The sequence below is a fragment of the Pectinophora gossypiella genome, chromosome 13 (assembly GCF_024362695.1).
Source record: "Pectinophora gossypiella chromosome 13, ilPecGoss1.1, whole genome shotgun sequence".
In the NCBI taxonomy this organism is placed as follows: Eukaryota; Metazoa; Arthropoda; class Insecta; order Lepidoptera; family Gelechiidae; genus Pectinophora; species Pectinophora gossypiella.
Window position 1 is genome coordinate 13,980,863 of NC_065416.1, and position 22,627 is coordinate 14,003,489.

Consider the following 22,627-nt stretch of genomic DNA (forward strand, 5'->3'; position numbering starts at 1 on the left):
GGTGACTCGTCACATTACTGGCGTGACGGGGCGCTAACGCTACGCCAGCTTGGTTATGTACTGAAATGTAAGATAACCCTCGGCGCAACGGCAAGCGCCCGCAGTGTGGTAGTTGTCACGCTAGCGAGCGCCCCAGCAAGGCAATAATGTGGCCAGACCTTTAGTTTTTGTGGGGCAACATTTCTAAGTGTTATTTATTGTTGACGGCATGATAAATGTAAATTTCAAGAAACAATAACGGCCAATTGGTCGTAAAAGTTACTAAATGCTTTTTTGTATAAAAGTATTTCTGTGAATAACATAATATAAATGTATGTCTGAATGAGTCATAAACATTCTTCATTCATTCACTGACGTTTGGGAAGCAAAACATTGCATTGACATTATAGTGCATTTTTATGGTCTAACACGGAAACTAAATATAAAAATATCTGTCAGTGTATCTACACCATATTATATTTATGTAATACATCAATCTTTGTTTTTTTTTCGGTAAATGTATGTGTTATTACAACTCATTGGGCTTCAGTAATTTAATATTTGTACTTTGTATGCTTTGGTGGAATGTCGGAAAACTCACAAGAAATAAAGATACTTTGTTAAATGAGGCACTTTCCAGGCTACGTTTTTGAAAAATAAAATAGATGGCGTTGTAAAGATATTCCTTCGTTTAACCTTCTAATTTAATGGATAACAGACATGAAGATGCATATCTTTTATCTTTGTTTTTAGATATAAATAATGACCCCTTTTATTACACACAAGCACAATTACATCTACTTATTATATTCTGATCAAAATTAATTAAAGCAAATTAATTCAATACATAATGGGATACAAATATCAAGTAACAATTATTTTTATTTATGCTTCTGCCATTACATTGTATTTATGAATCATTGTGTACCCGAGTAATGGGAAAATAGGTGATTATCAACTTAAATCTCGGCTTGGAAAGTCCCTCATCAGATATTATTTCAAAAGTAGGTAATAATTATCTTCTTCTATCGTGTGGGTTGTGAGGCGAATTACCAACTTCATCAACCCTGGTGTCAGGGTTACTATTGAGCCGCCAAAGGCTGACATGGCTCTTGGTGGAAATAATTATAAAATAACATAACGATCCCGACTTGCGACTGTTTCATACTAACCTGGCTTGTACTAAAACCTTCATTCATGATCATTTGCATGTGCTAATGTGTGTGTTACTGTTACGCTGCTAACTAAGGGAAAGGGAAGTGGCGAAGCCGTGTAAGACGGCACTCATGCAGATTACATGCGTCACTACTGCTACTACTGTTAAGGCGAGGTGAGAGTTTTGTACATAACAGACTTATGAGCACATGCTTTTTTCTTGTTTTTTTTTTTCCTTTTTTTCTGGTAATATCACTGCCACTAATAATGTTAAGACGACGTGACAGTATTGCACATAACACATATAATCTAACACGTCTTATTTCTTCTGAATCTTGCTAATATGTTTTTCCAGAGTCCTATCTAATTTGCAAACGTTATTTCGCAAGGAAAAAAAATGAGATATATTTTACGATACGTCAAAACGTAAGCGAAAACGGAATAAGTAGTTCCCTGAAAGTATAAGTTGTTAACTTTTAACAGACTTCATAAAAAGGAGTAGGTTCTCAATTCGTCGGAATCTTTTTTTTTGCATTATACGAACAAATTAAACGACATCGAAACGTTTGCAACTTGGCTACTGAGGCTCTGAGAACACGGATTTTCACTTGCTACGATTCTGACTTTAGAGTTCTATGTTACATTTGTTGAAAATAGAATCTTAACTTTCAATTAAGTATGTAACTAAATTTCCTTTGTGTCTTTGGGTGTCTTTATGATCCTAAATTGAAGGAATGATCGATATCCCAAGTTCATCTCCCTATGCAAGAAACCACATCCGAACGTTAGAGTAGTAATTAACTTGTAACTTGTAATTATTCAGAAGTAAACACTCGCCGAGTCCACCATCCACGGTACTGCAGAGGAAGATCGACTTTAAGGAGAAGATCAGCGACACAAGTCTGTTTGCTGAACTCGTCAAGGACAAGCATAAGAGGGCTAAGGTTAGTGACGCCTGCGCGGATCTAGAAGTTGTAATATGCTTAAATGTACGAGAGATGTCACACTGTCGGCGTCATGCGACGGCTATAGTCCGGCAATCTCGTGCGCGACCCTCCTGCGGGGCGACAGACGGTGGCGGGGACGGGGTAGCTAAGATGTCAGTGGGTAGCAGGTGGTGTAGCGGGGAAGGGAAACGCGTGCATCTGCGCACACGAGATTAATATCTGAGGATGAGTAAGGCGATCTCAAGACAACTTAAGGAGGTTGTACATAAATAATTAATGAGCAAAACACGGAGAAATCAAAGAGAAGTGACGAAGAATATCAAACGGAGAGTGAAAATGAAAGCGATATGGAAATTGATTTATAATAAAACAATCTATTAATATTTTACTTTTCCTAATAATTGGTCCTCAAGCATAATAATAAAAATAAAATAAAATAGTTCTATCTTTTTATTCACTCCTACAAGTACAACTTATTGCAAGATTTATCCTGGCACACTTCTCTACGTGTGCAGCCGTGTTCTAGAATGTCAAGAGGATGACGCGCTACCCCGTCCCCGCCACCGTCTGTCGCCCCGCAGGAGGGTCGCGCACGAGATTGCCGGACTATAGCGCCCTTTGTGTGACTTCGCTCATACATTTCACTACATAGAAATAGGATAGTTTCCAACTAATCAAATCAGTTAGTTTTACTAAATGTCAATGGTTTTTTTTTTGACGTGACTTATTGTAGATTTGCCGCAGATGGCATTAACTACTTGGCCGGACAAATGGGGAGCGCTGAAGGCTCTCAACCGGTACAACGTTTAAGACAACAGTCCTGAGGGTGCCCAGTTGGGCGCGAACCTCGGCTCAGGGCGTCGTCTGAGAGGAAAAATATTTGAAAGAATTAATCGACCCTAGTGGGTCGATAGCGATAAGCGCTGAATGAGGGAAATCGTCGACCACGCCGGCGGGGTCGGTATCGGGGTCCTGGATGTCAATGGAAATACTACGGAATTTGTATGAAAAAGCAACATGTGACGGCGTAGGAAAACGTGACAAAATGTCGCACTTATTATACATAAGTAAAAAAAAACGTTTTTGTCACCTTTAGATCTGTCTTTGTTTAGTAATTAGACTATCACCCGTAAAAAAAATAGAATGTCTACTTGATTGTACTAAAAACGATGGTAACTGTTTTATTTGTCGGAAACGTTTAAGTTAATTAACGTTACGTGACGTTATTCGTTAATCGCTTATGTTATTTCCCCTCAGAAGCTGCAAGAGATCCTGAACCAGAAGGAGGAGGAGTCTCAGGGCGCAGTCTCCACCACCGCGTCAGATAAGCAAGACAACGATGACTTGTCCAACGCCACTGTCGACAATGCCTCGCAAGTACGTACTTTTAAGACGGTAATTAAACAGAACTATGTTGATAACATAGTTGCACTTTGTTTCGTCAATTTTTGTATAAATATTTTTTTGTCGACCGTCACGTCCGCCCAGAACTACTGCAGCTTCTCATCCTGTTTAGCCGAGGAAAGTAGCTGGAAGAAAAACCTCGGCACTGGGATGTTTGTAGTGGTACAAAATTGAAGAATCGACGAGGCGATCGCAATCCCTCTCTATCTCGCTCTAGTAAAGAGTGACAGAAAAGGATAAAAGCATAGGTGAAATAAGTGGCATCGTGACAAATACTAAGAGAGGTGATTCAGCTGATTATTCTGAGTTAAGATCAAGTGGAATTTCATCGCAAAAGTATAGAATTGGAAATAATTAAAAAAATATATAATCGTGAATTTTGCGACGGAAAATTACACTTGATATTAACTCAGAATGATTCTGAATCATCCCCCTCAGTCTTCGTTACCATGTCACTAACATCAAATCAAATCAAATATACTTTATTGCACAGAACTAAATTTCAACAATCAGACTTAACACTGTATTCATCAGTACATTTAAAAAAAAAATCTTTTTTTATTTAATTTTTTTTTTGACACCTGTATAGTTGAACCTTCTGACGTAACCCATCTTTTCAGCCATCAAAAGAAAACGGCGAGAACACCCGTGAGAGCCAGAGCGACGTCGTGGACATCCCCATGCCGGGCGCCGTACCCGGCCCCGCGCCCGCCCCCACGCCCGCCGCCAACGGGGAGGCCAACGGCTCCGACGGGGATATGGTGAGTGCACTTTGCTCATATATTAAAGGGGGTATTAATAAACGAATCTCAGCTGGACTGCCCCAGCGGCGTAGCGTAGTGGAGGTAGGGGCGGCCCGCCCCGGGCGGCTCTTTTTAGGGGGCGGCAAAGGAGAATGGGCGAAACTGGTCCAAGAACCTCCACTGATGAGACTTATATGTAATGAAAGCTTATACTTTCCCTATGATTCTGGCAAAGTTCTATCAGATTCTGTCCCGGGATTCTTTTTCTACGGCCGTGTTTGTCCTGGCTATGTAGATTTAGTTACTGAGCAACAAATCTTGAGTCGATTTTAGTCCCCCACTGTATTTTATCACATTTTTAGCCAGGACAAACATGGCTGTAGAAAAAGATCCCTGGGACAGAATCTGATAGAACTTTGCCAGAATCATAGGGAAAGTATAAGCTTTCATTACATATAAGTCTCATCAGTGGAGGTTCTTGGACCAAGTTTCATACAAATGTGCCCATTGTCATTTCACAATCTATAAAAATTTATAAATATAATATAATATATATATATATATAAAAAAATGAAACCCGTTTTCCGTTGTCACGACATAACATAAAAACGGCTTGACCGATTTGGCTGTTTTTTTGTAGTTTACTAATAATCTGTACAAGGTTCTTACGGAAAAAAATATTAAGAAAATCTCTCAGAAAGATTAAAAAATATACATTTAATTTTGCATATTTAAAGAACGCGCGTAACGAATATAAACGTCATTCAATTTAAAACATAAAAATATGTGGTAATTTGTAAATTGAAATATCTAAATAAACTCAGTCACTAACACTCTGTATATTATGACTCATACACGGTGTTATCGTGACGAAAACTTTGAGGGATGATTCAGATCATAAGTCTAGAATTAGAATTGAAAATAATTAAAAAAAAATAATTAATTTTACGACGCAAAGAGGTGAGTAGAGGTGTACTTACTGATGTGTTAAAGACTTTTCTTTTACTAGCTAGCATAGTAAGGAGCCGTCCATTAATCATGCGAGGCTCGAGAGGCGGGGAGGGGTCCATTAAAAAATCACGAAATACATATCATAAGGGGGGAGGGTGTAGTAATATATCACATAGTCTTGATTGAATGTAGACCAAATAAAAATGAGAAGAAAAACATCACGGCCCCTAAGTATTGTGGGTTGAATGAGGTAATGGTGGATTATGAATAGATATATCGAACCAGAAGGAGAGAGAAAATGACTGATTTACTTTTAATTTCCAGGCGTCTAAAAAGACCGCATCAAAGCAATTCATCTATAAAGCAATATTGATATTAGTTTCCTAGGTCAAAGCTAAATTATGAAATTCTGACTACTAAATAAAGACAGATCTAAAGGAGACAAAAACGTTTTCTTTTTTCTATTTAACTTTATATGAATTTTAAGTTCAAGTTAAAGTGTATTTGATTTGACTTTCAATCTACAAGTGTTCACAGTACGGCCTCCGTGGTCCAGTGGTTGAGCGTTGTGGTCCCGGGTTCGAATCCCGGTGGGGACAAATCACAAAAATCACTTTGTGATCCCTAGTTTGGTTAGGACATTACAGGCCGATCACTAGATTGTCCGAAAGTAGAATGATCCGTGCTTCGGAAGGCACGTTAAGCCGTTGGTCCCGGTTACTACTTACTGATGTAAGTACGTAGTCGTTACATGAGTCATGTCAGGGGCCTATGGCGGCTCAATAGTAACCCTGACACCAGGTTTGATGGGGTTGGTAGTCCACCTCACAACCCACAATAGAAGAAGTGTTCACAGTTAACAAATAACTAATGTAACCTTCCCCGAAGGTTGGTCCCGTGACGCCAGCACCGCTGCCGCCGCTACCGAAGGTGTCGGGCAGCGTGGTGGAGGGCGTCTACAACCAGAACACCCAGCCGCCACCACCCAAACCCAAGAGCCTGACCAAACTGCCCATGCCGCCTAACACACAGGTATGTTATCTCTACTTGTTAAGGGTTGTCGCATTTTTGTTCTTGATAGTGTAACGATCGTTTTCTTCGTTTAAGGCTAAGTCGTTTAAAAGCCTTTCATGAGTGTTAACTGGCCTTCTTTTCAACCATTCTTTAACCCATATACGTTTTTTTTCTATTCAACAAAATTACCAGCGCGGCTGCCGCCAAAATTTCGTCGTCAAACATGTTGCTCGCACGAAAATATTGTTCAGACTGGTTTGTCAATTTTATTGAGAGAATTTATTGAACGTTTGGAATCAAAGGGGTTATTCAATATTATTGCACAATTAAAGGATTGTACAATATTATTGTAGGTGTATGGGGAGCCTAAAATGAAAAATATTGCGCAATGTTAAGCCTACATAGTGCAAGGAAAAAATATTGCCCAATAAAAATTAAGCTCGCTCAATCTTTTGTTTCAATCATTGTGCAATGTTTCAATATTATCCCTAAACGTTCAATAATATTGTGCGTGCAGATGTATTGTGCAATATTATTGTAGGTGTATAGGGCGCCTAAGTTATGTGCAACCAAAGAGCAAAAGTGCAGTCACTGAACCCAGCTAATTTTTGTAAACAGTGGTGAAATTATGAACCATTCAACATCATCAGCCCATTAACGTCCCCACTGCTGGGGCACGGGCCTTCCCTATGGATGGATAGGGAGATCGGGCCTTAAACCATCACGCGGGCCCAGTGCGGATTGATGGTTATTAACGACTGCTAATGCAGCCGGGACCAACGGCTTAACGTGCCTTCCGAAGCACGGAGGAGCTCGAGATGAAAACTTTTTTTTTTGTGGTCACCCATCCTATGACCGGCCTTTGCGAAAGTTGCTTAACTTCAACAATCGCAGACCGAGCGCGTTAACCGCTGCGCCACCGAGCTCCTCCTTATGTTTTTGTAGGTGTTTTTGGTCTATTACAGAAACGACATGTAACCAGGAGGTCTTAAATGCAACCAGATAATTTATTACTTTGCAAGAAACTGATTGGAATTTTGCACCTTATAGTACCTTGTCTTCCAGGTTGATGATCTGAAGTCCCTGGCGAACGAGAGTCCACTGAGCACGCCGTCGCCGAGCCCCGTCAAGAAGCCCGACAAACCCAAGAAGACTGGCATCATGAACCTGCCTATGCCTCCTGGTAACTAACCTACTGTTACATCCCTAACGACCTCCGTGGTCCAGTGGTTAAGCGTTCGGCTCACGATCCGGACGTCCCGGGTTCGAATCCCGGTGGAGACATACCACAATTAATTATCTTGTAATCCCATGTTTGGTTAGGACGTTACAGACTGATCACCTGATTGTCCAAAAGTAAGATGATCCGTGCTTCGGAAGGCACGTTAAGCCGTTGGTCTGGATTACTACTTACTGATGTAAATAAGTAGTCGTTACATGAGCCATGTCAGGGGCCTATGGCGGTTCAATAGTAACCCCGACACGAGAGTTGATGAGACTGGTAATTCACCTCACAACCCACACGATAGCAGAAGAAGACCTGATTGTCCGAAAGTAAGATAAGTAAGGTAAAATGAGATTGATTTTTGATCGTCGTAGACTGGCTTCTATTTGTAGATTAGCATTTTATAATTTATCTTGACTCAGCCAAATATCCTACTTAAGTATCTACTATCTTATTCCCCACAGAGAGAAGTGTCCAGAATGTATGTGTTTATTCGTTCGTATAATGTTCCAGTGATACCCGGCTCAGAAGAGTTGAGCGGAGACGAGTTGGACGGGTCGACGCCGCCGCCCGCGTCGCGCCGGGACCAGTATTCGCACATGTTCACCTCCAAGAGGGCAAGAGATAGTGTACGTATTAGCAGATTTACAATCACTTCCTTTAATTAACGCGTTTAAATCAGGGATATGAGCCCGATATTGCAGTGTCGAAATATCGGGAGTCTCATATCCCTGATTAAAACGTGGTAAGAACCCGTTATTATGTGTTTTAATTATGTTAATAACCGCGTAAACCTAAAACAATCACTTCCTTTCTTTGTTAGGGTGATATTATAATTGATCCCCAGGAAGTCATGGAGCTTCCTGCCAAAAAGACGCTCGATCTAATCGGACGGATCGGTCTAGAGGAGGAGTCTTAAATAATAAAATAATAAATAGATTTAGCCACAATAGATCTAGTCCAAGCAGGACTGATATTCCGTGTGCGCTGCTTTGCTCTGTAAAGAAAAACGGCCAAGTAAGACTCAAGAGAAGTTGAGGCAAATCTAACTCAGCGCCCGACAGGAATTGTTGTTGTTATTTGTCGTTGTGCAATAAAGTATTATTGATTGATTGATTGATTGATTGAATTGTTGTATTTTTCTTGAACTCATTTTTATAGGTTTTAGTTTTTTTTGTTTAAATCTTTATCCTCTGGAATTCATTTATTTAGTATAAGCACTTTATTTTAAACTTATCAAGAAGCCTGTTTATCCATAAAAGTCTCATGTATGTATATTTTCAGACGGGACCAAAACTGAAGAGGCCTCGCATCCTGAAGAGACGAGGCTCGAAAGTGGTTCCCGTGGCCACTCCTACGCACCACGCTAAGGACTGGGGCGAGAAGTGTGTCGATGGCTTCCAGGTAAATAACTTATTATTTTTCTCCCTAGCGTTATCCCGTTTTCACATAGTCTGTTTACCTATCCTGAAGACTGTCTGTCTGACCTTAGCCCGCGAAGGCACCAGCCTAATACAGGTTAGGTCACATACTACCGAAACGCATTTCTCAGGAATGTGGGTTTTCTCACTATGTTTTCCGTCACCGCTGAACAAGTGATATAAATTTATTATCCAAAAATGAATTTGAAAATCATTCGCTGTGTTTAACATAAAGAAATATCCACACTAATAAATTATGCGAAAGTAACTCTGTATGTTTGTTGCCTTTTCACGCTCAAACTGCTCAACCGATTTAGATGAAATTTGGTATCGGGATAGTATGAGAGCTAGACAAGAACATAGGATAGTTTTTATCCCGGACATAATCCCCTAAGGGGATGAAAAGGGGATGGATATAACGCGCGATAACCGATGTCCACCCACGCTATAGTTTTCAGGAATGTGAGTTTTATCAGTATGTTTTCCGTCACCGCCGACCAAGTGGTATTTATGACTCAAACATGAATTCGAAAATCATTGGTTTAGGCCCGTGCTGCGATTCGAATCTACGCGAGATTTATTCACAATAAGCTAATTGACAATCTACCCAAATGAAGTGCTTTTTGCGAAACGACAAAACTAAAGTTTTCTTTGGAGTTTGTATGGAAATACTGTCCATCAATAAAAGCGGTCAAACGTCGAACTCACTGTTACTTAATCCATAAATAAAATTCGAAAATAAGTCGAAAAGTAAAATGAGATTGATTTTTGAACATGTTAGACTTTAGACTGGCTTCTATTTCTATATAAACATTTTGACGGCGAGGATGTTCTTCTGCCAATGGATGGTTTCGGGGTACCGAACTGAGCATAGCACCCCGCTAGCCACAAGTTGATAGTGTGACTAGGGATCGACGATCCAACGGTGTTATGTTGGAAGTTGTATTATGCGTCTTGTTATGTAAACTTCGATATCGCGTTTCACGACCGCTTGAAGACTGCATTATTGAATGTGGCGCCATCTGTTGCATGTGGGCGGAACTAGCTGGCCAACTAGTTGGGTCCACCACAAGCATTATCAAGCATCTTTGACCCAGTGACCAATTTTTAATTTCCAGGTCATAACACAAATAGGTGAAGGCACGTACGGCCAAGTATACAAAGCCAAAGACAAGAATACGGGACAACTAGTCGCACTGAAGAAGGTCCGTCTTGAGAACGAGAAGGAAGGCTTCCCGATCACAGCCGTCAGGGAGATCAAGATTCTACGGCAATTGAACCATAAGAACATAGTCAATTTGAGGGAAATTGTCACTGACAAGCAAGACGCTATGGACTTTAGGAAGGTAAACATTCTCCTTTATATTATAAAATTTATCCCCTTGGTACTGGTTATTAGCATACGGCTTAGACTAAAGTGAGACCCAACGGGGGGGTAAGGAAAATCTAGCTCTGCATCGATATCAATCGGTAACGGCCTCCGTGGTCCAATGGATTGAGCGTTGGGCTCACGATCCGGAGGTCCCGGGTTCAAATCCCGGTTGCGTCATATCACGATGTGATCTGAAAAAGTGAAAACGTTGAATAATTAAACTTTGTTAACATCATAATGTTGCTTTTAAAGGTAACACTATGTTATAGCACATCTATGCAGGCTATGTACTAGACAGGGTATACAGGCTGGATACCGAAGGGTAGGCTGTTCAAGTCCTAAGTAAAAGGAGGCGAGTCTATTGCCACTTTCAGGGGCACAAATAGGGGTTTAATTTTTGGGATTTCCCTTCGGGTTGGAAGGCAGCTTCTGTTAAAAACCGGACCTGTCAAAAATTAGGTTAGGTTAGGCTGTTCAGGTTAGGTAAGCGGACCCTGTGAAAACGGGATAACGCTATAAGCTCACGAGTATTTTCCCAATTGGGATAGTGAGTACATGCATCGCAAGATGAACTGAGTACCCACGCTTTACCGAGCTTTCTGTTAGACCGTTGGGGTTGGCGTCGGCGGGCGAAGTTCGCCTCTTTGTGGGCCCGTGTGGGATCTGAGGTTGCCGCCGGCGAGTCAGCCCACCAGGGGCCTGTTTCATAAAACTTACAATAGTAAATTACAACGACAATTTGGTGTTTATTACGTAGCTAATATGACACTGCAAAATATTTATGATCACTAACTCCGCAATATACATCAAATTGTCATTGTAATTTACAATTGTAAGTTTTATTAAACAGACCCCAGGTGAGTCCCTATTGAGGGAGGCCCGGTGAGCGATTCCAGCCAGGCAGTATGATTAATAATCGATGACTTTCTATGCCCCTAAATAATCTAAATATCGATGTAATCGATACTATAAATAATCGATTATTCGGCAACACTACCGACGTGCCAGGTGGATGATGAAGGGGTTACATTATGATGTGATATCAGGAACTGATCGCGTCCTCAATGCTTTTGGTCTGCGCTATACAGGGAGCGACATATTTCATAATTCTAATTTACTACCGGGACCCCTCTCCAAGAATGGTATCTCCAGGCCTGCCTGAATTCAACTTTGAAAAGACGGTAATAACGTGACAGTTCGATCAGCACCACGGTTCTCGATAACATTCGCGCCGCGCGAGGCGTCAAATTCTAAGATACACATAGGTGTAACTCCCGGCAAACTTCTTGAGCATCGAGTGTCGTAGTGGGGGAAAGTTCGCGCACGTACACTTCCGTGCAAAAAAAATGAAGTTTTGATTATTTTCTTAACTTCATTAAAAAAAAACAATTATTATATATTATTTAATAATGTAAATAAAACTAAACTTATATTATTATAGTTTATTAAAACTTATATTATATTATTATATTTAATAAAAAAACTAATCGTCAGGTAAGTATGATATTCCTTCCATGAGGTTGAAACCAGCAATACCAGAGCTAGTGCTAGGTTTTGGATCTGTAGACATAGACCTCGTGCTAGTAACTAATTCTTAAACTTAAACAAATGAATAATAACAAAAAAACGAACAAAAGAGCAATAACAAAAACGTGACAGTTTCACTGCACGCAAGTGTATTCGGGAGTCAAAGGGACGAAGACAGAGTGCGCGGGGGAAGCATCGACTGATCTACCAATAGCCGGTCGATGCGGGACTCACCCGCCCCCGCGCCCCGTACCGCACCACCAAAGAGATCTAAAATTCAACACCTTGCGAAATGACGTAAATTCAAAATGTTACATTGACCTTCAACAAGTTTATCCATGATAATTACGTTGAATAAATGATTCTGATTCTGATTCGGTTGTGCGCAGTCAAGGTCGATGCTCAAGAAGTTTGCCGGAACCTATAACATAGTTACTTACACTTTGAATTTTTACATAACAAACGTCTCATCCGCCTAATACTACTGCAGCTTCTCACAACCTGAATAGCCGAGGAAACGAAGCTGCAAGAAAAACCTCGGCACAGGGCCGTAGACGTTCTTAAAAAACATAAAACATTGTGAAATACCGTCTGCGCTGTTGTGCGATTGTTATCGGCGTTTTGTTTGCTGCGTCCTATAAACATGTACAAACCATATTTGTTGTCTAATATTATGTAATATCTTACCACACATGCGATTGCAGAACCAGAAAGGATATGGCGGAAAGGTACGTTCTAGACTAGGTTTTAAAAAGAGAAATATTTTGCGCTATTTGAAATTCCTTCAAAAATAACAGATATTGTGTTGCTGTAAAGTTTCTTGTCATTTCTTCTCTTCAGCCATAACACCTTTTGAAATGATGTAGAATTATAAAATGTAATTGTAAAAAAAATCTTTTGAGTAGTTAGTGTACTTGTAATTTTTGTCAAATAAATTGTTACCCCTGTTACATGGAACTTAAACATAGCGAAGATTCAGTGAATATACTATGCTTACTCCTTTAAGGATACAGGCGTGATGCTGTATAGTATAAATTATTGATTAACGTTCAATGGAAAAAATCGACAACATGGAGACCGGACTTTGACAACCAGTTTGTCAAAAGACAAATTGCACTTTGTCCAGTTACAAAAGTGGCTGCAACGCAAATTGTGTTGCGTGTGAGGTCTGGAGAAGCCATTCTGAGAGGTCCTCCGGATAATTACTATAATCCCTGCATATTCACTTATTTCGAGGATTTGTGCCCGATTAATGGCAACAGAGTCGCCTCCTATTATATAGGATTTAAACCTAGCTGCTGCTGGGCGTTCTACACGCCCTATCTATGGAGTACTGGCGATTACAACACCGACAAGAGCGCAGCTCTTAAATAAAGAGAGAGAGAAACCTAGCTGGCGATGAGTGGGAGTAAATAGCTACCCCTTTGGGAATACAGGCTTACAAATACGTAAATTTGCTAAAACATGGTCTGAACCATGTTTACAAATACAGGGTGTTAGTAACATCGTAACGAATACTGAGGGGGATGATTCAGACCCATGATTCTGAGATGATATCAAGTGGAATTTCCTGTCAGAAAATTCTTAAAAATTTTAGTGTTTTTCTAATTATTTTCAGTCCCATACTTTTGCGACGGAAAATTGTAATTGATATCTACTTAGTCATGATCTGAATCATCCCTCAAAGTTTTCCTTACGATGCTCATGCTCTGCCTTGTAGGCGTGCACAGCTTTATGATACTTAATTTTATTGCAGTTTGATGGCTCTACAAAATAATGCTATCCTTCATTTACAAAGAGTGCAAGACAGAGATAACGCTAATTTTAAAACTGTCAAGCTAAATTAAAATTAAGTTTGTGCCTCCAGGACGTCAAAACCATTGTGATCATTAATTAGAAGCGTGCTCCATTTTAGACCCCAGACACATATCAGGTGCGATTTTGGTCAGACCCGAACCAGTTACAACATCATCATTTCCATAGCGTTATCACAGGGTTCAGGGTCACAGTTTTCACAGGGTCCGCTTACCTAACCTGAAGATTTGACAGGTCCGGTTTTTTACAGAAGCGACTGCCCGTCTGACCCAAGCCGAAGGGTAAACCAGCACAATACAAATTAGGTCATCTGCCTCCGAAACGCTCTCTCGGGAATGTGGGTTTCCTCACGATATTTTCCTTCACCGCTGAGCACGTTACAATCATTTATGATCCAAACATGAATTGGAAAATCATCCAATCAAGGACAAATTAGAGAAAATCAGCATAAAATAACGACCAGAGGGTAATGAGCGCATTCCACTGGTTGACAGAAAGAAATATCCACACTATGCGCAAGTAACTCTGTCTGCCTGTTTGTTACTATTTCATGCTCAAAACACTAGATTTATTTAGATGAAATTTGGTAACGGGATAGTATGAGACCTAGATAAGAACATAGGATAGTTTTATCTCGGAAATCATCCCCTAAGAGGATGAAAAGGGGATGAATATAACGCGCGATAACCGATGTCCACGCGGAAAAATGTCTTATAAGAGTTCCTTTTAACCCCAAAAACTTTATTTTCCTTAGTATTTATTCGAGAACTTTCTACTTGCAGGACAAAGGTTCATTCTATCTGGTATTCGAGTATATGGACCACGATCTCATGGGGCTCCTAGAGTCGAAGATGGTTGATTTCACGGAGTGCCACAACGCGTCAATCATGCGACAGCTGCTTGACGGCCTAGCGTACTGTCATAGGAAGAATTTTCTACATAGAGACATCAAGTGCAGTAATATATTGATGAATAATAAGTGAGTATGTCTTAGCTTTGTATTATAATATTATCTTTTTTTTGCCAGTTCGAACCTCGAACCCGACTTTCACCAATGAGTTTATTATATTTTAAGTGCACTTTTCACTAAACACAGTTGACTCACAGAAATAATAATTGTAGAATACTGTAATTCATCTTCCTAGCATTATCCCGTTTTTCACAAAGTCCGCTTACCTAACCTGAAGATTTGACAGGTCCGGTTTTTAACAGAATCGACTGCCTGTCTGACCTTCCAAACTATACAGGATAAGTCACATACCTCTGAAAATTCATTTCTCGGGAATGTGGGTTTCCTCACGATGTTTTCTTTCACCGCTGAGTACGTGATAATCATTTATGATCCAAACATGATTTCGAAGACAAATTCGACAATCATTGGTTTAGGCCTGTGCTGGATTCGAACCTGCGACCTCAAAGTGAGAGGCAAGCGTTCGATTCTCTGTACAGTCACGAGCAATATAATGTACCCACTTTAGGACTGTGTCGCACTAACATATTTGACATTTAGTGAGACTTACAGTTAAATTTGTCAAAAAAGTTAATGTGACATGGTACCAAAATGTATACATATTAATGCTCGTGACCGTACTGTGTACTTATTATATTATTAGTCATAATACATAAACAGCCTATATACGTCCCACTGCTGGGCACACGCCTCCCTTCAATCAACCGAAGGGGGTATGGAGCATACTCCACCACGCTGCTCCAATGCGGTTGGTGGAGGTGTTTTTACGGCTAATAGCCAGGACCAACGGCTTAACATGCCCTCCGAAGCACGGAATCATCTTACTTTTTCGGACAATCAGGTGATTCAAGCCTGAAAAGTCCTTACCAAACAAAGGACAGTCTCACAAAGTGATTAGTCATAACACAACCACACTAATACAAGCGTTGATTATTTTCAGGGGCGAGGTGAAACTTGGGGACTTCGGTCTGGCCCGCCTGTGGTCAGCTGAAGACAGGCAGCGGCCCTACACCAACAAGGTGATCACGCTGTGGTACCGGCCGCCGGAGTTACTACTAGGGGAGGAGCGGTACGGCCCCGCCGTCGACGTCTGGTCCATGGGTTGTATCCTTGGCGAGCTGTTCTTGAAGCACCCGCTCTTCCAGGTCAGATCTCATAGCATAACCTCACGACTATATCCCAATTACAACCAACAGCTTAACGTGCCTTCCGAAGCACGGACCATCTTACTTTCGGCCAATCAGGTGATCAGCCAGTAATGCCCTAACCAAAACCCTAACCAAACTAGGGACCGCAAAGTAATTTTTGTGATATGTCCCCACCGGGAATCGAACCCGAGACTTCCGGATCATGAGCCCAACGCTCGATCACTGGACCACGGAGGTCCACGGTGGCTTGATTTGAAGATCGTCTTAGACTGGCTTTTATTTCTAGATTAGCATTTTATAATTTATCTTTGACCCAGTCAAATTCCCTGATAGATTTTTGTTTGGACTGTACGCAGGCAGAGATGTATGATGCACTCACACGAAGTTACTAATGTTTCACGCATAGAATGATATGTATAAAATTATGTTCTTAATGAATCATTTTTGCATTTCTAGGCTAACGTAGAAATGATGCAATTGGAGATGATCTCAAGGGTATGCGGCACCCCCGTGCCGGGCGTTTGGCCGAACGTCGTCAACCTGCCTCTATGGCACACACTCCGTCCGAAAAGGTAAGCGCATTATTCATACAAACATGCATAAATCCCACAAGTAATCAGAACACAACTTAATCTTGATACAAAGTCTTAAACATAATCGTGCCTGCTTTTTTTTGACGTGACTTATTGTAGATTTGTCGCAGATGGCATTAACTACTTGGCCGGAAAAACGTGCCAGCAAAACTCGCTTCAAGCTTGCAAAAAATGTTATAGTTCGCTACTTATGATGTATAAATGTGTTTATTACTCTACACCACGCACACACACACACCCGCGCACACACGCAAAAAGGCTCTCTAAACAAAGAGATTTCTTCCAGCTAACCTACGTGACGAGAGAGAGATATTATATTTTTATGTACTTGGAAGGGTGGAGACTCCTAACACAGGCTTATTTTTTTACTAAAAGGAAAACCATTATTATATAGATTAAAAAAACACAAAAAAACTAAAAAAAAACACCAACTAAAAAAACTAAAAAACTTCTGTAAAAGAAGTATGAAGGTATGTGACTTAACCTGTATTGGGCTGGTTTACCTATCGCGGGTTGGTTGGCAGGCAGTCTATAAAAAACCAGACCTGTCAAATCTTCAGGTTAAAAGAAATAAACCTTTATTATTATTATTATTTATTTGCAGTGACTTTTTTTGTAATCGATGTTATTAGCCTGTGATACTTTCCGTCAAGATTTATAAATTGTTATTTAGTTAGTATTTAAATATATTTTTTTATTTAACTATCGGTTAGGAACACATTTCGTAATGCATTTTATGTTGTTTAAACAATATTCTTCTAGGGCTTGTATTCCTCTTTTTAGTGTGCAGTCGGCTTTTTTGCATTTTTATAATATTATCTCGGAAATTATCCGCAAAAGGGTTGAAAAGAGGGAGGGGCTTTTTTAAGACAAGAGGGCAATTTTTCCCTAAAAAAATAACCCCTTTGATTCCAAACGTTCAATAAATTCTCTCAATAAAATTGACAAACCAGTCTGAATAATATTTTCGTGCGAGCAACATGTCTGACGACGAAGTTTCAAAAATGAAAAATATTGCGCAATGTTAAGCCTACACAGTGCAAGAAAAAAATATTGCGCAATAAAAATTAAGCTCGCTCAATCTTTTGTTCAATCATTGTGCAATGTTTCAATACTATCCCTAAACGTTCAATAATATTGTGCATGCAGATATATTGTGCAATATTATTGTAGGTGTATGGGGCGCAACAGCCTCCGTGGTCTAGTGGTTAGAGCGTTAGGCTCACGATCTGGAGGTCCGGGTTCGATTCCCGATGGGGACATTGTCGAAATCACTTTGTGAGACTGTCCTTTGTTTGGTAAGGACTTTTCAGACTTGAATCACCTGATTGTCCGAAAAAGTAAGATGATTCCGTGCTTCGGAGGGCACGTTAAGCCGTTGGTCCCGGCTATTAGCCGTAAAAACACCTCCACCGACCCGCAGTGGAGCAGCGTGGTGGAGTATGCTCCATACCCCCTCCGGTTGATTGAGGGGAGGCCTGTGCCCAGCAGTGGGACGTATATAGGCAGTTTATAGGTAATTCTTTTTTTATCAACGATGTTCCTCAACGTTTCCAGGTTCCACAAGCGCTGTGTCCGGGAACAGTTCGCGTTCATGCCGCAGCCGGCGCTCAACCTGCTGGATAGGATGCTGGAACTGGACCCGGACAAGCGGATCACTGCCGAGGAGGCGCTCAAGAGCCCCTGGTTGAAGAACGTCGTACCTGATCAGTAAGTTATTGTAGCCAGTACGGTCACGAGTATTAATATGTATACATTTTGAAACCATGTCACATTAACTTTTTTTACAAATTAAACCGTAAGTCTCATTAAATGTGAAATATGATAGTGCGACAGGATTCTAAAGTGGGTACATGATATTGTTCATGACTGTACACCTCTGCTTACCCCTACAGGCGTTAAAAAGGAATCATTTTTGTTTTAATTACATTGTCGCACACAGATGTTGTGCTCAGAAGACGGTAAAGAATACGGCGATTCAGTTGACCACAATATATTTTTAATAGAGACAAGAATTGCATATTACTTGCAGTCGATCGTAAGAAGAAATAGAAAAAGTTAGAAAACAAAGTGCCTACATAAAAAATATAATTTGTTAGTTGTTGCCAACAATATAATATAATATAATAGAATAGAAATACGTTATTATAAAAGGACGCCACACAAAAAAAAAAGACAAGAACATCATATCACCACTAAAACAATTACAAAAAAGCAAGACGGATGTTTGTCGAAATGATCATAAGGTGGTGGTGGACGTCCTGAGATAAAAGGCCCTCACTCAGCACAAGTCGCGGCGTGAACCACGACGCTGATATTATGTGGACCCTGTTGATCGGATGATCAGGTTTTACTACAGGTACATAAGTTATTCTTCAATTAATGATCAATTTAAAAACTAAGCGTCGCAAAAATTCGTCACGTTTAACCTAGGAGCTGAAGAGCTCTGAATGTGACCAGGTTCAAACAAATCCATCGCGCTAGCGGCATTGCCGCGTTATACAGGCACTGATAGATGTCATATTACTATTATATACAGGGTGTTAGTGACATCGTAACGAATACTGTGGGAGATGATTCAGACCATGATTCTGAGTTATTGTCAAGTGGAATTTTCCGTCGCAAAATTCAGTTTTTTTAAATTATTTTCATTTCTATACTTTTGCGACGGAAAATTCCACTTATTATCAACTCAGAATCATAGTTGGAATCATCTCTCAAAGTTTTCGTTACGATGTCACTAACATCCTGTATAGATTTGTATCTAAAATACCAAGTGAAGTGGTGTGTTATGATCGTAATAAGGGGAATTCCGTGGTCTCTACCCACCCCAACGGGAAAAAGGCGTGATCTTATGTACGTATGTAAAATTCCATCTCGCTTCCAGGATGACAGCTCCAGAGCTACCAACATGGCAGGACTGCCACGAGCTGTGGTCGAAACAGCGGCGGCGGCAGCAGCGCGAACAGGACCAGCAGTCCAAGCCGAAGCAGTACTTCGGGTCGGAAGACAAGCCCGATCCCAACTTCAAGCAAGACTCCAACCAATCAGACTCCAGCTTCAAATCCGACACCTTCAAACCCACAGATGGCCCTGTGGCACAGGAAGCCGTCGGACAAGTGAAATAGTATATGGACTACTATTGTGGCTGAGGGCGACAACTCAGATGATATAGGAAGTGTCGTAAGTGCAGACGTTATAAGTGCGCGCGACACAACTAACTCGGGGGAATGACTGGGTGGGCTCAGGATCAGGATCTCCACTCAGGAGAAGTCTTGACAGCCACTCGCATTCATTTATGCTTATAGTGCAATAGTGAAGTGCATTAAAGTATTCAGTTTAAGACTGTTGTATACTATATGTGCCTGGGTAACTCGTCACTAAGAAAAATGATTATCAAGTGTTGTTCCCATGGTGATGTATCAAGTACATAGTGATGATAAGTGGCAATAAACATTCGAAGGACAAGTGCTATTTAGTTAGTGAAAACGGTGCTTCGACCAATTTGACTTGTGATTTTATATGTAAGACAAACGGGGCCACAGATACCCATGTAATGGCTTCCTGAACATCCTGGGAATGTGAGGGCATTTGTAAAATATATATTGATATGATAACCATATTCCTTGTTTTATTCCGTTTTAGCATTGTCGTGTGTAAACATTGGAACGGGCATTACTCTCAACTCTTCTAAGCCGTGATTAGCAATGTATTGAATATGGCCTTAAAAGTACTGAGCCCTCACTATTTCATGATGATAATATTTTAGATCATTCAAAATTCTAGTGTGTACCAAAATTAACTGAATAGAATAACCAAAGTATTGAGCATAGCGCTAGTTACCTGCCAATATAATGATATTGCAGCATAAAATGTAAATGACTTGTTCATAATGTACATAGTGTAATTAAGTTGTCCATAATTGTCTCAAAAGTGCTGTAGTGTGACTGAGAAAAGATTTCTAAGGGCCTTAGACTATTATGTTAAGTATTTGTAATAGGAATGCAAAAGTAATGAATGAATTGTGGTATTAAAACACTGGGACAAAATAATTGTTGCCGATTCAAATGTGAGGTGACATAAGTGTGTATTGTTAAAGAAGGATGTTCAATGCTTGTTTTTGTTATCGGGCTCAACATTTTGTGAATGATTTTGGAATGAAGGACTTTCCAGGCTATGTTCTTCAAAAACATAATAGATGGTGCTGAAAAAATTTTCTTTCATTTAACTTTCTAATTTCATGGTTAACAAACATGCATCCTTTTATCATTGTTTTTGGGCGTAAATGATGACCCTTTGTATTACACCCAGGCACAATTATGTCTTCCACCCATTATTATTCTGATAAAAATTAAGAGAAGCAATATAGGTAGCAACATAATTCTATACATAATAAGATCCAAATAAGCAATAATTATTTTCATATATACTTCTGCCATTACATTCTATTTTTGACTAATTATGTACCCGAGTAATGAGAAAATAGGCAATTATCTCGTAAAATCTCAACAGGGCCATCTATATTATTTTGTGTGCGTCAAGCTAGCGGCCTCAAAAAAAAATGGGCACGAAAAAATAATTTGACCATACCAAAAAATAGTACTCTTATTGAAAAAAATAGTACCTGTTGTAAAAAAATTAGTACCATCACGGTTCTGGATTTATAGCCATGTTTTATTGCACTTGCTAGCTTGACGGTGAGCGAAATTTGGCGAGAGTTAACGACAAGGTCTTTCGCTTTGATTTAAACGCCAAAAAATAGTATCGAAATAGTACTCACCCCCTGCAAAATACCGAAAGTAGTACTTCAACGGTTCCAAAGTTATAAAGGTAGTTCTTTGATCCCGCTAGCTTGACGTTTTGAAAATACCTATTATCTGGGGAATGCTTGCATACTTCAGTTTGTAACTAATGTCAATAAACTCGTATGAAATAGTACTCCCTACCATCATAATTTGGACCTGATTCTCTTTGTAGAAATATGTCAAAAAGTCATTATAACCTATGTCATACATTTATCAAGACGAGTACAGTCGCGAACAAAATTATTACACATGGTCAAGAATGTTGTCAGATTTCAGTATTTTTCCCCATTTTTGGGTAAAAATTGGTGAAGTGCCAGGGTTGTTAGATGAAAGTAATATCATTGTTGAAACTCTTTGAGTTATTCTACAAATACTGCAAATTGTTTATTAACAAACACTTCGATCCGTAACAAATTCAACATGAAGGTATAAATTATAAAATAAAACAGCAGATTAAAAATGTATTATGATGTATTAAAATCACAGATTGTTTTCGATAAGAACTAGACCCATGCAGCCATTTTCTATTAAAATTAGTGCATATGGGTGTATGCAATAGGAATTTTTTGTAATAGCAGCACTGAAGTGCAAAGAAATGGTAGGGTAGACCTCCAAAATGGCAATACTTACGAATAAATTGTGAGGTTATGTAATTGTCTACGTGACTGTATCAACAACAAATGTATGGCATAGGTTATGATGATTTTTTAACATTTCTACAAAGAGAATCGGATCAAAATTATGATGGTAGGGAGTACTATTTCATACGAGTTTATTGACATTAGTTACATACTGAAGTATGCAAGCGTTCCCCAGATAATAGGTATTTTCAAAACGTCAAGCTAGCGGGATCAAAGAACTGCCTTTATAACTTTGGAACCGTTGAAGTACTACTTTCGGTATTTTGCAGGGGGTGAGTACTATTTCGGTACTATTTTTTGGCGTTTAAATCAAAGCGAAAGACCTTGTCGTTAACTCTCGCCAAATTTCGCTCACCGTCAAGCTAGCAAGTGCAATAAAACATGGCTATAAATCCAGAACCGTGATGGTACTAATTTTTTTACAACAGGTACTATTTTTTTCAATAAGAGTACTATTTTTTGGTATGGTCAAATTATTTTTTCGTGCCCATTTTTTTTTTGAGGCCGCTAGCTTGACGCACACATTATTTTTGGGGAATGGTAGTCTGGAAATTCCGCCATTTACTATGTATTTGAATGGTCAACTCACCAGGTCCTATCAAGGAATTATGTGTATAGCCAAATAGGTTAATTTTTTATCACAAGAAACTAGTTGGCATTTATATAGCAATAAGTTTATAAGTGATATGTATATTTGTATTAATTAGCTACAATTAAACTAATATATGACAGTTTCGCGAGTATATAACGTATGATCCTGGTCTGTACATTGAAAAGTAGGATTGTGTAAATAATTGTTAATAATAAATGGTACTCTTTTTAATTTTCCCTATCAATTGGTCTTGTGTATTTCGATTTTACCAAAATCTTCCATGAATTAGGTGTTTAATGTTATATGTTTATTTAAAACTGTCTTT

General features: G+C 39.7%; 1 protein-coding gene across 4 annotated transcripts in view; it reads left to right on the forward strand.

Moving 5' to 3' along the window:
- LOC126372102 (cyclin-dependent kinase 12) overlaps positions 1-21,357 on the forward strand; it is a 31,613-nt gene extending 10,256 nt beyond the window's left edge. For all 4 annotated transcript variants that reach the window (XM_050017650.1, XM_050017651.1, XM_050017653.1 and 1 more), the window contains 13 exons: positions 1,958-2,078; positions 3,339-3,458; positions 4,106-4,246; positions 6,068-6,211; positions 7,259-7,376; positions 7,932-8,047; positions 8,703-8,822; positions 9,958-10,185; positions 14,336-14,532; positions 15,464-15,668; positions 16,128-16,243; positions 17,822-17,974; positions 19,152-21,357. In XM_050017650.1, coding sequence (XP_049873607.1) covers positions 1,958-2,078; positions 3,339-3,458; positions 4,106-4,246; positions 6,068-6,211; positions 7,259-7,376; positions 7,932-8,047; positions 8,703-8,822; positions 9,958-10,185; positions 14,336-14,532; positions 15,464-15,668; positions 16,128-16,243; positions 17,822-17,974; positions 19,152-19,392 — 2,020 coding nt within the window. In that variant the 3' untranslated portion in view covers positions 19,393-21,357. The remainder of the gene's footprint in view (positions 1-1,957; positions 2,079-3,338; positions 3,459-4,105; positions 4,247-6,067; positions 6,212-7,258; positions 7,377-7,931; positions 8,048-8,702; positions 8,823-9,957; positions 10,186-14,335; positions 14,533-15,463; positions 15,669-16,127; positions 16,244-17,821; positions 17,975-19,151) is intronic.
- Positions 21,358-22,627: the final 1,270 nt, after the last annotated feature.